The 15,433-nt window shown below is 39.3% G+C and overlaps 1 protein-coding gene across 10 annotated transcripts in view; it reads left to right on the top strand.

Annotated features, from left to right (window-relative positions):
- FOXP1 (forkhead box P1) overlaps window positions 1-15,433 on the top strand; it is a 559,382-nt gene that overhangs the window by 409,684 nt on the left and 134,265 nt on the right. For all 10 annotated transcript variants that reach the window (XM_063114112.1, XM_063114120.1, XM_063114119.1 and 7 more), the window contains one exon: window positions 6,598-6,699. In XM_063114112.1, the coding sequence (XP_062970182.1) occupies window positions 6,598-6,699 (102 nt within the window). The remainder of the gene's footprint in view (window positions 1-6,597; window positions 6,700-15,433) is intronic.

Genomic DNA, 15,433 nt, shown 5'->3' with positions numbered 1-15,433 from the left:
TCGTTCCATCCTGTACTGGAGTGATTACTATGTCTAAAGCAAGGAGGTGATGGAGTTTCCCTGCACACTCAGTCCTGGGTCTTGCTGTAGAGCAATTGTCAGATCATATTAAATGATGAGCATTTGTGTTAAGATGGTAGTTGGTTGCTGGGGCTGAAACAAGATAGCAAATTAGTTTAGAGGGGTGATAAGGCTCTCTAGAGGGACTCAAAGTATATGTAGAAGACGAGAAATAAAGGACAGAACATGCCTTTTTCCTACTAAGTTTCCTATGCTGGTTTTTCTTGTTGCTGTTGTTGTTTTATTAAACTACCTTTTCCTTCCCCTCTTCCCCTCTTGCACTGTGGACTAGTCCATGAAATTATCTGAGAAACAGGTTTGATTTTGAGGGGTGGGGAGAGTCTAGGAAAAGAAATTAGAGGAAGGGTGGCTGACTCAGACCAGCCTTTAAGGCTGGAAATGGGACAACTTCTCAGAGCAGACAGGAAATAACCAACACTCTCAACAGGCCAGTAAGGCACATGCTGTCTTTATTCTGGTACTCAGGATTTCACACTAATCTAAACTGCTATAAATTACCTATGGGAAGAAACACGTATTCAAAGTTTGCAACAAGTTTTAAACAGTTTCAGATAGAGGAGCACATACATGTATTTTGTTTTCATGTCCCAGTTCCTTTGCAGAAAATCAAAATTGAGTTTGAGTTTGAAGAACAGTGAATTAATATTGTCCTTGCTTTTCAGCTAAACTCTAAAATTATTTTGGGGTACTGATTGAAAGATGTATTTATATAAAATTCTCTCCAGTGGAATCTTTGCAAGTCTGAGAATACAGATAACAACTACGACAAGGGTTGGCAAACTTTTCCTGTAAAGGGCTGGATCGGAAATATTGTAGGCTTCCGAGGCCGTGCGGTCTCTGTAGAAAGTATTTAACTGTTTTGTAGCACAAAAGCAACCATAGGCAGTATGTAAGCAAATGAACTTGACTGTGTTCTGCTAAAACTTTAATTGTGAGATACTGAAATTTGAATTCCATATAATTTTTATGTGTCACAAAATCTTTTCTTTTTTTTTTTTTTCCACTTTTTTTCCAGCCATTTAATTAAGTAAAAACCATTCTTAGCTCATGAGCTGAACAAAACATGTTAGACTGAATTTGATCCATGGGCTATAGTTTGGCGACCTGTGACCGAAAACTTTCCAGTTAGTCATATTTTTTTGAAGAACTGCATGTGTCAGTGCTTATCTTGGAGTTTGTCACCAAATGCGTTATGCAAAAAAATTTTTAAAGATTTTCTTCTACCAGCTTGCTTTATGTGTGTGTGTGTGTGCGTGCTCTAACCATATTTTATGTAAACTTGATGTTTCTTAAAATATGGTAAACATGTTTTTGAGCGTCGGCTACCTTGATAAACATGCTAAACATAGAATTACCTAGCCCCTAAAATATAAGCACCTGCTATGAACTTGAGATGTAAACATGCTTATGTAAAACATAATTTGTAAATAACAGATGGCACTTATTTACTAAGAATGTGAAGGCGCTGATGAAAATGAAGTCATCTTGAGCCAGTAGAATGGAAGGTGTGTCAGAAATGCCCAGTTCCCAGTTAGCATGAAAACAATGGCCTACCAGACTAGTAACCAAGCACAAGTGTCGCTGGCTCTCTCTTCAAACTCAGAGCCGGCTGTGGACTACGGCAGGCCCACCATAAGGCAACTCCAACCCCTTGTGCAGTGCAGATCAGGGCATAGACAGGAGCCCAGTCCACAGATGGAGGTAGCGTCTGCCTGCCGCCCCTTTCCTCTGCTTGCTTATAGAGCCATTTATTTTAGCCTGTTGAAGGAAAATAAATGTGATTGTGTGCAACTAGGCTCCAAGAGCCTGGTTTTATCAGTTGCCTTCGCTCTGTGACATCCTTGAACTTCATCTTTACGGTAATCAGAGCCCCACACTCAATACAGCTCTGCATTCTGTAGTGCCAGGCAATTGTCACATCAGTTATAAAGGAAGTGTTGACTCAACCCAGCCCAGGAACTGCCACCAAGAGTAAAAGGTCTCTGGAGATGGAATTGGACCTTTTAAGTTACTTACATTAGCAGTTGGTCTGGAACTTGAGTCAGAGTTGATCCTTGCCTCTTTCATTTATTTGTGTGCTCTCTGTCTCTTGGTGTGGCACTCTCTCTCTCCCTCTCTGCTGCCCCTCTCTCCTTCTCTCCTTTCTCTCCCTCTCTCACACCCACACAAATGCATATCTACACACCTTATTATTCTGTAGCCAAAGGTTCTAATTTTATCTTCAACTGGCATATTCTAAGGGACTTTTCTCCGTTTGTGGTTGAAGTACTTTTATGGAAATAAGAAAAGTCCATCCGTGTCACTCCTCAGTTGTATTGGAATAAAGATAATCTCTGAGGTTTAGGCAGTGGAGTCTGAAAAGAAGGACATTAATCTGGTTTCGATGCATGTAACTGGTAAAAATGGCTGTCAAGTAATCATGTATGAGAAACGCAGTGAACATAGGTCTCTGGTACAATTTCCAGAGGGGATTTCATCATTCTTTCCAGATTTTTCACTGATCAGCAATGAACGTGATAATAAGCATTTTTTTACTTTCTGCAAGTGGTAGTTACCAGAGATTCGTATTATAATGCCCAGATATATCTTCGTACACACTAAGGTTTTATTTCCCCTTTTTGTGTGTGACATTTTAAAATTTAGATTGCAGTGATTTATATATCATGGAAAATTAGAAAAGAAAACACTCTTTAATGGTTGATTTTAAAGCACATTATAAGTTCTCATTAATTAGATTTTAAAACTCTTGCAGAGACCTAAGATTATTTTTATATTCATTTAGTAATTATTGGGGGGGGGAGTTTAATATTTTGCTCCAACTTTGTTAACATACATCCAGGGAATTATTGTAGGATAATTCATAACAATTCCTATCAAAATGAATTATTCTTTGCACTAATGTTGTCTCTCCATCCCAAATATTTCAAGTTATTTTACCTGTTTGTGTTCATTTGGGGGCTGAAATTTGGAAGCCCATTTGCACATCTTCATCTTATGTCATTCTCTGTTCAGCAGGTTGACTAAAATTTCCCTTGGCTTCGTATAAGTTCCAAAACCTTTTCTCCCCTGTGCGTCTATCTTTGATTATCTCCTTTGGTGGGGCTCTGTATGAAATGACGTGAAGGAGCTGGAGTTTATTATGTGGTTATGTAAGTTCGTATACCCCGTGCTGGATCTGAGGAAAGATGTTACACATATAAATGACTTTTTTGTTTTTCTTTAAACCAGCAAATTAGTCCAAGGATTCCAGCAGCTAATTTTGAAATGCATGATTATTGTGTAGAGCCAGCTCCGTAAACATTTTGTTGAAAACTTAGGTTTGAGTTCTATACTTTCTTTTGCTTATGTACATGTATGAGGGCATGCTCATGTAAGAGTAGTTGTGTTGTCAGTGTTTGTCTTAAAGACACTTAATATCTTCCCTTTTGCTGAAATGAGTTGACTGTATAGCTTTTCTGAGACTTGGTTATTTAAAAATTGAGTGCCTGTTCTCCCAATTTGGTGAAACATGGTAAATTATGAGGCATGATTGTTACTTTGTTTTCCTGTGCCTTCTCTATTTTAGTATTAAATGTATGTAACGTTTTTCATCTTCACCACCATATTTTTCTCTGCACTATCTTTTCACTGTCATCTTCAGTCCGTCTGTCTGCCTCTCCACTAGCATCCAGATCCTTCTTTGCTGATCCGTCTATTACTCTGGGAACTATGATAGTAGCATTTAAAATATGTCACAGTTCCCTTTCCTACATTAAAAAGCCATAAAACCTTCATGGGAAATAGCCAAGGGAACATATATAGTAAGAGGAGAGGCTCTTGCTCCTGCAAGCACCTTGCAAAGGGGACTATTTTTCTTATATGATATAAATGAAATCTTCACTCTGCCCACTTTTCCACCTACGCATGTACTGAGCGTCTCCAAGGAGACAAGGAAACCCGGAGTCCAGTGATGGTGAATCCTGAGCTGAGACAGCAGGCTGGAGGCTCAGGCAACTCTCCCAGGCGTCTTGGCTTCCAGATGCCCCTCTCAGACAGCCTCTTTTCTCGAGGCTCTTGCAGGCAGGCTTTCACAAATGTCTCTCCCTCCACAGACGAAATAGCCTGTGCGTTACCTCTGAAGGGCTGGTGGTGGTGAGCTCTGTAGGCAGAAGTCCTGGGACAGGATGGATGGATGCAGTAGGGAGGTGGGATTGGAGGATTCCACTTTGTCGAGATCTTTTCTTTGTCACCTATTTATCTGTGCTTCTGTTTCTTTGCCTTCCTTTACACCTCTTAAAAACAATAGTGTGACTCAACCTTACAAAGTGTCTTAAAAATATTCTTGTTAACATTACAGTTATGAACCCAGTTTAGTGAGCTTGTCCTTTGAGGAGAAGTACTCCTCGTGCAGATTCAACATTTTTAGGTGTCTGCTCCTGAACAATCATCCTCTTGACCACTTTGTTTTCCCTTTTTCCTGAGTTCAGTGTGCAGGAACCCCCAGGCCATCTTACTTTGCCAACACTCCACCTGTGTCACTGTAACATTTCTTGTACATATGTACATTATTTCCTTATATAAGCGAAGTGTCTGTTCTTCTTTGAGGAACACGCTACCTTCGTAAGTTTATTATGCTTACATTCTAAGACTACAGTGTCTCGTCCTTTTGATATATTGACCACATCTATGTGTGCCTCTTCTTTGGGGCACAAATAGTTACCATGTAAAAATTGTTATTAATATAATCCCAAAGAAATCTCATTTTGTGTATTTAATGAGCATTCTTGACATCTCTTTCATGTGCACATTCTTGGTTCTCAGCTGAATTGACTCAAGAAACCAAACTTTTCATGTGATTTTCTAGCACAGTATCTGCAAACTTCAGTTTTCTCTTGCTGATCCTACAGCTCTGTTTGGAAAGGTGTGGCTAGCCATTACTCCTATTCTGAATTCTGTTCTTAATGAATAGTGAAAGTCCTCGTGAACAGTGAATGTCCTCATGAGGGTTTACTGGTGACGCTTTTTTTTTTCCTTTTTTACTTGAACTTTTCTTTTAAACACCACTTCTTTTTAATTGAAATGAAATTCATATAACATAAAATTAATAATTTTAAAGAGAACAATTCAGAGGCATTGAGTACATTCAAAATCTTGTGAAACCACAACTTCTATTTAGTTCCAAAACATTCTTGTCACTCCAAAAGGAAACCCTGTACCCATTAAGCAGTTACTCCCCATCCCTTTTCCCCCACAGATTGTAACCCACAGTGTGCTTAATCTTTTTTTCCCTGAATTAACAAAATTAATTTAAAATATAGAATTAAAATTTGTGGGCCTCATTCTTTATCTGTGCAACTGGGTCACCCTGTAGCTAGGAACATCTCACTGCTTATACAAAGTTTTTGGTATAGTATATAATCAACCCTTCAAATCTCTCTCTTTTTAAAATTTATTTATTTATTAATTTTTTTTTCGTTCTATGATATTGTTGTGGAGCAGTTTGGGGGAAGAGGAGAGGGAAAGAGAGGAGGACATAGGATGGGAGGAGGAGGAAGGCAGGGGTTCATGGTCGAGGCCCGTGGCACCCCCATCATTCTGGCAGGGGAGACCAGGGGGCTTCCACCGGTGGCTCAGTCTTTGCTAAGCTGGATACAGATGTCAGGGGGGCTGTGGCTGAAGCTCTTGGACCCCACTGCCCCAACCACTTGAACTTTTAAAAAAGATTGGTTGTCATATGTTTAACGTTTTGGAGAAACCTCCTGTTTTCCTTTTACTTTTATCCTCAATTCATTTCCCAGTTTCTACCTTTAAATAAAAACCATCCCATGTGATAAGCTTGAAGGGTTGTTTGTATTAGACATAACCAGTTTTGTTCACAGACACATAATGTGACCTTTAAGTTGACCAGAGGTCAGATTTGCTTTTTTTTTTCTCTCTTATTTAGTCCATTGAGGTCCTCCTAGGTATGTCTCATCTGTTCTTCCCAAATAGCCTTATCTATAGTGGCATGCTTTTCCCTTTTCCCGTAGACCGCCTTTCAGCCCTTCCTCTTTATTCAGACTCAGATGAGGTGAAAGTGTTAGGAGGCTAACGAGTTTCTCACACTGGAACCTGGAGTTGCCAAGTTTCCCCAAGAAGAATTGGGCTAGAGTGAAGTTGCCTCTGAAAAGGGCCCTTTTTTTGTCTCCTAAGTTTCAGTCTTTGCCCACATCCCTCCTAACCTCTCTCTACCATCCTTCCTCAAAGTGCCAATCACTCATACTCCCACATTTTATGTCAGGTTTTTGGTAGGACTAAAGTGTCTGCTTAGACGGATTGTTATGCTTGAAGATCCGTGGATGAAACTGGCCAAATCAAAGGAAATGTAAACAACTTCTGGAAAGTTTTCCAACTTAGGCTGGTGGGAAGTTCTGTTTGCTGTTTTATTTGCTTGGAAATGGAAAAGTCAGGACCCAGCCCTGAAGTACACTTCCTGGAATCCTGTCTGTGAAGGAGACCCTGAACCATTACAAATGGTTTTCTTGTTTTTCCTTCCAGGCACTTCAGGTGGCAAGACAGCTCCTTCTTCAGCAGCAACAGCAGCAGCAAGTTAGTGGATTAAAATCTCCCAAGAGGAATGACAAACAACCAGCTCTCCAGGTAATGATTCTTTTTTTTTAAATTGCCATTATACCCTTTGGGATAGTTGATAAGCAGATCAGAAGTGGATTGTGTCAAGAATTGCAAATCATGTAAGAAAATCTTCTGAAGAAGGTGCATGTTTAGTTTATCAGCAGAGTATGACATTTTGGGAAAAATGTCTAGTTGACCAAAATTTTTCTTGCTGGAAGTAAGAAGATCTACTAATTAGGCAATATACTAGGAGAATGAGGAGTTTCAGGTATTGGGCTGCTTAATAGGCAATGTAGGTTACCAGTGAGAAAAATTCCATAGAACTCAGAATTGTTACCACATTATCTCATGATGGGTCTAGAAATGGGACACATGCCACACACTTTACTTTAGCACAGTAGTTCTCAGCAGGGTGATTTTGCCCCCCAAGGGACTGTGGGAAGTGTTTGGAGACATTGTTGGTTGTCACCAGGGGAGCAGAGGTATACCAACATATAGTAGGTACAGGCCAGGGATGCTACCAAACATCCTACAATGCACAGGACTGTCCCCCATAACACAGAATTAGCTCCAAATGTCAGTAGCGTCAGTAACTGTTACTGGGCCTGAGGAAGATGTGGCATTTTTAATATTACACCTTGTAATACGTATAATATATACCCTGTTCTTCAGTGGATGTTTTCAGAATGTTTCTGAATCATTAATAAGAAATGGTGAGCAATTTTAATGTGAAGATGCCAAAAGTTGTTTTTGCAACTTCTCATTTTGGGCATATTAAAGGCAAGGAGTTATTGGAGTAGAAGAAGGAGTGAGTTCATAAAAATCTAATTTGGATTTTTTTTTTTCCCTGATTGGTAAGGGGATCACAACCCTCGGCATGGTGTGGTCTGCACCACGCTCAGCCAGTGAGCGCACCGGCCATCCCTATATAGGATCCGAACCCGCGGCCTCGGTGCTACCGGCACTGCACTCTCCCGAGTGAGCCATGGGGCCGGCCCCTAATTTGGATTTTTGACTTGGAGTAGAAAATTATAATGGAAACTTCAAAGAACCTTGACTTAGTATATTCGTGCTAGGGCAGTACTTGGAGGTACTAGGTGGCTCAAACTAGTTTCATAGCTGGGGTGGGCATTCGCAGCATGGGAGGATAATGACGAATTTCTTATAATGAAAATTTTGGTACAGAATCTGTAAGCGGTATCAATTAATTTGATCATAAGTTCAACCTAAATTCTAGTTTGCGTTGACTTTTCCCAGGTCAGGGTGAACACTACCAGTTCCAAAATTATCCTACAAAGGTCAAACTTGGGGACCAAGTTCTAGTTCTTCTACATCTACTTGGGAAACTGTCACTCTCCAGGAAAAGTTCAGCACTATAGTGACACTTTACTGGAACAATTGAATGACAATGTGCACTGTTTACTAACACTTCTGAAAACAGTTATTGGTAAACCATCACCAATCTGTATGCCTTTTAATGTGCGCACATGCAGGGGACATTTTTAATGAGGCACAGTGCCATTGAGGACTGGTGTCAGGTGCTATAAGAAGTGCTTTGTTGTGCAGATGTCTTAAGAACAGCTCTGGAGGATGAAATATGACTGTGTTGACCTTTCAGCTGTGAGCTTATTTGTCAGGATTCAAATAAGTTGAAAGGATCAAACTGAACAGTTTCCGTAGTCAGACTGGGAATTGTGTTTCAGAGGTCAGCAGCGGAGGCCACATTGCAGATTCCATAACATAGCCAATTGTTGGTACATATTAAAGTACCAGGGCATCTCCTGCAGACAGAGACACAATTAAAATTCTAATTTATTAATGTATACAGGGAGCTAGCCCAGCCTGTCACTCAGTGATTCAAATGACTGTCCATTCTTTTTGCCTCTCTCTTGGAGCTCTCACAGCCTTAAAAATACTGTGAGTCCTCTTGAATTTATCAGACCTCAAGTGCATTGGAAAGATGAAAATATATTATGGAGGGGGGATCTTACACGTAGTAGAGCTTTGGTTAGAGGTAATAAAAAAAATACACATATGCACAATCTGTCTGATCGCACTGCTCTTCAGTATTGAATACCATTTGTGGCTACTTGCATTTTTAAAGCATAAGGCATTTTTAGGTAACTTCTTTTCCAAGACTGAACAAAGTTCTTTAGGGCTAAATATAAGAAGGAGTGTTTTAGGGGATTTCCTTTTGAGCACTCTTTTTCTTCTTGCCTGTAATAAGGTTTTCAGCCACCATGCAGAAGAGTATGATGGGAGACTTTATTTTTCTTGGCAAGGACAGTGTCAAAACCAACCTAACACATTCTGCTAAGTGCTTCAGTCTTTGTAAAAAGTGGGGGAAGTGGGGGTCATCTTGAATGCTGGTTTTGCTAAGGAAGATGTCTTGAGTCCCTTTCTATCCCCCAAGTGGGGGAGTTGATAAGCAGAAAATTTAGACCAGCTTTAAGAGTTGGCTGGAGGGAAAGGGGTGGGGAGGGTTGGTTGACTGGTGTGTGTGTGTGTGTGTGTGTGTGTGTGTGTGTGTGTGTGTGTGATTGTAAGCTTTATTAGGTTGGCTGGGTTGGTTGACTGGTGTGTGTGTGTGTGTGTGTGTGTGTGTGTGTGTGTGTGTGTGTGTGTGTGTGTGTGTGTGTGTGTGTGTGTGTGTGTGTGTGTGTGTGTGTGTGTGTGTGTGTGTGTGTGTGTGTGTGTGTGTGTGTGTGTGATTGTAAGCTTTATTAGGTTGGCTGGCTTTCCACTAACGGAGAGGAGAAATTACTCGCCTAGGCCACATGGTATATTACCTTGTTATAAAAATATGTATATAGACTTGGTGATTCACAGAAGGAATAACCTTCACATTTCAGTGTATCTTGCCATGCCATATCCTTGCTGGGGCATCTTAGCTGGAATAGCTCTGAAATGAAAGGGAAATCCTACAGCAAATCTTAGCAGTGTTCATCTCTGATCTTCTTACCCTTGGTAACTACATTGAGAGACCTATTTTAGCAAATTTCAGATCTTCTGCATAGAGGAGGGTTTGACAGAAGAGGATTTGATCTGCTGATAGCTTAAGGAAAAAAAAAAAAAAGAAAGAAACCCAAATCCCCAAATATACTGTGACTCATATTTTAAGCATATCTCACACTTCCCTGCTTTATGTTTGGCAGCGCTCTCCAGTTTCACAGGCTGATGATACAAACAAAAGAAAATGGAAAGTTAGAGAAGGCTATAAGTGGTTACTAGATAGAGATCATAAAATATAGTCAAACATCACCAATTTGGACTAATTTCAGGAAGACAAGAGTAAAGAAGAGAAGTAATGCTCTTTGCAGATACACACAGTGAACCAAATCTAAGCTGGCCACATTTGTGGATGATGCTGTGGCTTATTAATGAAGGCATTAATAGGGTATAGGTATTGCTTCTGAAGTTCATGAAAAATATTCTACTTAGTAACTTAATTTGCCTTTTTACTTGGTCTATTAATATGGTTTGCAAATTTTTTATGAATGATACAAATGAAAATCGAAAATTGGCCCCAGTGTAAATTCAGAATCAGGATGATCTGAATTAATTAAGTACCACTTGGTGAACGTTTCCAGAACAGCCACAATATGTTGGGCATTGTGCTGGTGTTCATACACTACAAAACTGTAGAGGGCATAAACCTTGCCTTCAGGATGCTTATGATTGATGCTGATGCTTGTAAAAGCATCAGCAAGGTTTTGCTGCAGAAAGAAAATTATAGTTGAGTAAAAATAGTAGGCCCTCTTTTATAAATATTTATGTACTTCTGAAGATTGCTTAAACAAGTGAAATAAATGCTTAACAGTGCAGGTGTGCTCATAACCTCGAAAATGTGTAACTTTACTGGCTGAAGATTAATTTGTGACTAGATGAGCAATTTTATTGATCAAATTTTGGAACTTTGACCACCATTTCTGGGTAGTAATTCATTTTGGTTCTTTAAGCATTTTAGTTGTTGGCACGAGTACATAAACTGGAAGGAAATCAAATGACACATTTTCTCCTAAGAAAGTAAAAGTACATGTGTATTCTGGCAACACTGAAGTTAGGAAAGAAAGTAAACCTTATGTGTTGCTTACAGTGGAAAGCTGACCACAGTTTCAGGACGTCTATAAAGAATTTGAACTTCAAGCCAGTCATCTGATAGTTTTCCCTCCTGCCCATCCCTTTCCTGCCAAGGTTATATCATGTGCAAGCCCGTCACTCAGGAGGCCATTCCATTGGAAGGAAGGATAGTGAAGTTCTCCACTGGAAGCTCAGGATTATGATGAGGACTCCTGCTTTAAGTGCAGGAGGTTAAAATAAAGGTTCTGCAGGTGGTTTTTTTAGCATTTTTATTTGCAGTTATATAAAATGTGCTTTAGGCAGCATTTTTGCTTTGCATTAATGCCACATATAATCTTAATGCCTCATATCATTTCCACATTTTTCACTAAGGAATAAATAGGGTAAGAGGAAACCTTTAAAGGAAACTACAGTTTTATGTTGTAGATAGTGAAATGGAATGGTTTTGAAATACTGATCCTTAAAAATATCCCTATGCACTGAATTAGTAAGGTGGATAATTCAGAAGAGGGAGGCAAATTATTATTCTTTTTTTGAGGGGAGGGTGGCTGGCCAGTACAGGAATTGAACTCTGGAACTTGGTGTTATCAGCACCACGCTGTAACCAACTGAGCTAACCAGCCAGCCTCTATTTTTTTTTCTTATTTTTTAATGTCTGTGGTTAACATTATCCAGAATTGGCATCCCTCACATTTGAAATTGATATGAAGTGTTGAAATTTTGGTCCTTTTAAGGTGTTATTGTATGACTTTGGAGAATCCAAAAATCCTACAAATAAGTCTTGATAAGGAACAATAAAACAGAAGCAGTGCTTTAAACATAGTTATTAAATCTTTCTGATTATACACATTACTAAAAATATGATAGAAACAGTGACCCCTCCTCCTAGAAAAATGCACATGCTCCCAGGATTTTGCATCCAGTTTTAGGGATTTTGTGAACCTCAAGAAGTTCATCTTGGGTCCAGGTTCATACTCCTGCTTTACGATTTTTTTTTTTTTTCTAAAAATAATATGACTTGTCCTTGAATCTGAAATTCTGACGTGAGTTATGATATAATGAGTTAGCTCAATTTTGATATTTCAGCTTCACCTCTCTATAGGGTGACCTGATGTTCCAGTCTGTCCAGGACAGTCCCAGTGCCTGCCCACTGACTGGGTATGTTTTTAATAATTCTCACTCTCAAAAGTTTTCCAGTTTGGATATTTAATTATATGATCACTTTCATGTATCTAAGCATTAAAATGCAAATATGATGCTAATATCTTACATGTAATCATATCTTTGTCACCATATGCAAAGTGTGGTAGATAATGAATGTATAGTCAGTTCTTAACATGGGCCAGCCCTGTAGCGACTCTGTGGTATAGGTGCTCTCCTTAAACCATTTTATGATAGGAGAAATTGAAACTTAGAGAGATTAAGTGACTTGCCACAGAGCACACAGACAGTTAACAGCACTAGGATGGGAAGCCAGATTTTTTAGAACCAGAGGTAGCCAGTATGCCATCAAGAAGTTAATTAGTGCCTCTCCTTCTACCTACTGAGTGTCATATTTTCCATAAATAAACAAATTATTATATTTTCCATATTATAAGCAACAATGAAGCCAAACCAACAAAACCCAGTTCCACTGTAAATATCTGGATTTCAATTAAGAGGACTCAGATCTGCATAAGTATCTTAATTAGAGTTGTGTGTGGTGTGTGTGTGTGTGTGTGTGTGTGTGTGTGTGTGTGTGTGTGTGTGTGTGTGTGACAGAGAGAGACAGAAACAAAAAACAGGAGCAACAGCAAAGAGAAGTATTTCTTAGGCTCAAGTGTGAAGCGCTCTTGCGTGCTTCCTTGTGTTGGGACATGGAATAGTATGTTATAATCATTGTTGGGGCTAGGAGGTGGAGAGGGACAGGGGAAAAAACATACTTGACTGGTCAAAAATGTGTAAATTGCTGACAAAATGACACATGTAATTAAGAGTGCTCCTACCATTTTACCTTGTGGTTTACACCTCCAGTGTTGAAAAAGAGAATGACTCCCACCTCGCTAATTACCATTATCACTGAAATGCTAGGGTTGGAGTCATTAGTTCCATGTGCATTTAATTAGAGGAAGGCTGAAATTGGATTTAACTTATTACTTTTTCATGGATCACTTTCTTGTCATCACTTCAAATTGGATTGCAGCCCCAGGTAACTAATTATGAGAGCCACAGGATCAAGAGTGAAAAAAAAGGTAATTAGGAATAACACTGTCGGACCCTTGCTGGTCGTCCACTTGTGCTTCGGGGGAGAAAAAAACGCCAGCCGTATTTTGTAGTATTACAGATTAAGGAGTTAGAGGTGTGTGTATGGTTGCTAGGCATTATGGGAGCCTGTCACCACCCATAGTGGCTTCTGTGATATACGGCTGAGTTGAAGATGTTGAATCAACGTGGTTCCACAATCAGCTCCTTAATACCTAGATTAAACTTGTAAAAGCAACAGATTGGTTGTAGGTATGAGGCATCTCAACAACTGAGTAGTCTGGGGGCCTCACATGTATGATTACAACAAAGCTGTCAAGATGCCTCTGAGCCAAAGTACAGAATATTTTAAGTACAGGGAGTTAGAATTTAATGAACGTATTAATGTTCCAGAAGCATCATTCATATCTGACAGGAAGTCATATCAGTCAGCACAGCACTGAGGTTTAGGGTTTATACATCGGGAATTTTTGTCAAAGTTTCCAGTATGCTATAGTGTTGAGACCATTTACTTTGCTTCTGGTTTGTTTATCCCCCTACCCCAAGTGTTGTGGCTAGGCTTCCTGAGGTTCTGTTTCTCCTTTCCCCCCCATCAAAAATACTTTTAAATAAATTATATTGTTTCCATGTGCTGAGCAGAATTCAGAACTGCAAGCAATCAATTTTATTGACATCGTCTGAAAAAATGTTGATGACAGTTTGAGGATGTGAAAGAATTGGATTTTTAAAGTCTCTAGTACTAAGTGTGGCAAAAAAAAAAAAAAAAAGAAAAATTGAAATGTAATCTATTACTGGACATTCTGTGAATTAGACTCTCGTAAGAAGTGATTTTAAAGGGAAAAAAAAAAGATTCTTCTTTGATAGGCTACAATAGCATAATGCAACACCTTGATATGAAACCTGTTGGTTGCCTTGAAGAAAGAAAAATCCTCTTGGTTTCCCGTAGAAGGGGATCCCTAAGCAAAGATGGCTAGTTTCCTTAAGTTGTTTGAAATTAGTTTTAATGTTCTGTTAATGTAAGCAAGTAATCACAATTCAGTCTTGGGTGACCAAGCCTTGCTTGTTATTCTCCAGTGCAAGAGGAGTGTGGGCCAGGATGTGCCCACCTGACAGAGACCTCTGCATCATTATTCCCAAAGTGATAAAATACTATTCCTGGAATTACGAGTCTTTTTCCTATGTGAACCTTCTAAGCAAAATCTCAAGAACCAAAAGAGTAATCATCAAGTCTAATGCAGAAAGTTGAAGCTTTTTTTTTTTTTTTTTTTTTTTTGGAACATCTTATGTTGATTTAGAATTTTTGTACACAATATTCATCTGTGGTTGAAAGGGGGCATGCTGAGGTCAAGTGATGTAGTGTTTTCCATTTTTCCATATGAGTCTCACAGTTTGTGATAAAAGCAAACTCCTTTATTTTGTAAGTCTGCAAGAATTTCTGATGAAGTGCAGAGGTCATGTTCCTTGTCAATTTGAGTAGCCAGCATTTTCTAACTACTATTTTTTCTTCCTTTTTGTGTGTCTTTTCTTCCCTGCCCCCCACCTTGCTATAAACCGTGGCACTTTTCTGACACATACACAGTGAAATCCTCCAATATGAAACTTATTAGCACACAGCATTGGACCCCGTCCAGTGGTTAGAAAATTTTCTGAAGCCTAGAACAGCATTTGGTGCAACACCATGGACCAGAAGTGACAATGGGGTAGTCGCGCTCCCCTGGCGTCCTGCCAGGTCAGGAAAGCCAGCTGACCGTGCAAAACAGTGAGACAGAGGTCGTGCATATGGGATGGGCTTCACAAGTTTGATCCTTAGAGAAATACACTTCTGAAATCATAAGGCAATATCTTTTTTCCCTATGATTATTATTTAAATTGGGTTGGAGGTATTCATCAACATTAGCTTCAGGAACACGAAAGCAAGCCATTAGAGAAATAGAATGAAACCCAGTTTCTACTAGATAATATTTTTTACTTCTGTAACTATTGGGTATTGCAGAATCTATGGATTTAATTCATTCATGCATGCATGCATGCATTCAAACTTTATTCATTGAATCTTACTATATCGAGATAATGTGACCAAGACACAACCCCTGCCCTAGCATTAGAAAAATTACACAATTCACCATGAGTCAGGTTAATTTAAATCAGGTTTTGAAACAAGAAACTAAGTCCCAGAAAAATAAAAGTAATAATATTAAATGGCAAACACTTAAATAGTACTTTTTAGGAGCCAACCTATACAACAACCAAATGGGGGTCGGTTCTGTTATTATTCCCATTTTACAGATAGGAAAGTAGAGCATAGAGAATTTAACTTGCCCAAGGCCATACAGCTGGTAAGTGGCAGAGCTGGGATTCTAACCCACACAGTCTGACTCAAGAATGTATGCTTTTGTCCATTGCACTCTACTGCCTCTCACTAAGCTACTGCCTCTCACTG

Source organism: Cynocephalus volans, chromosome 11 (genome assembly GCF_027409185.1).
Source record: "Cynocephalus volans isolate mCynVol1 chromosome 11, mCynVol1.pri, whole genome shotgun sequence".
NCBI lineage: Eukaryota > Metazoa > Chordata > Mammalia > Dermoptera > Cynocephalidae > Cynocephalus > Cynocephalus volans.
Note: the sequence above shows the minus strand (reverse complement) of the source record. Positions and strands in the feature narration are given on the sequence as shown.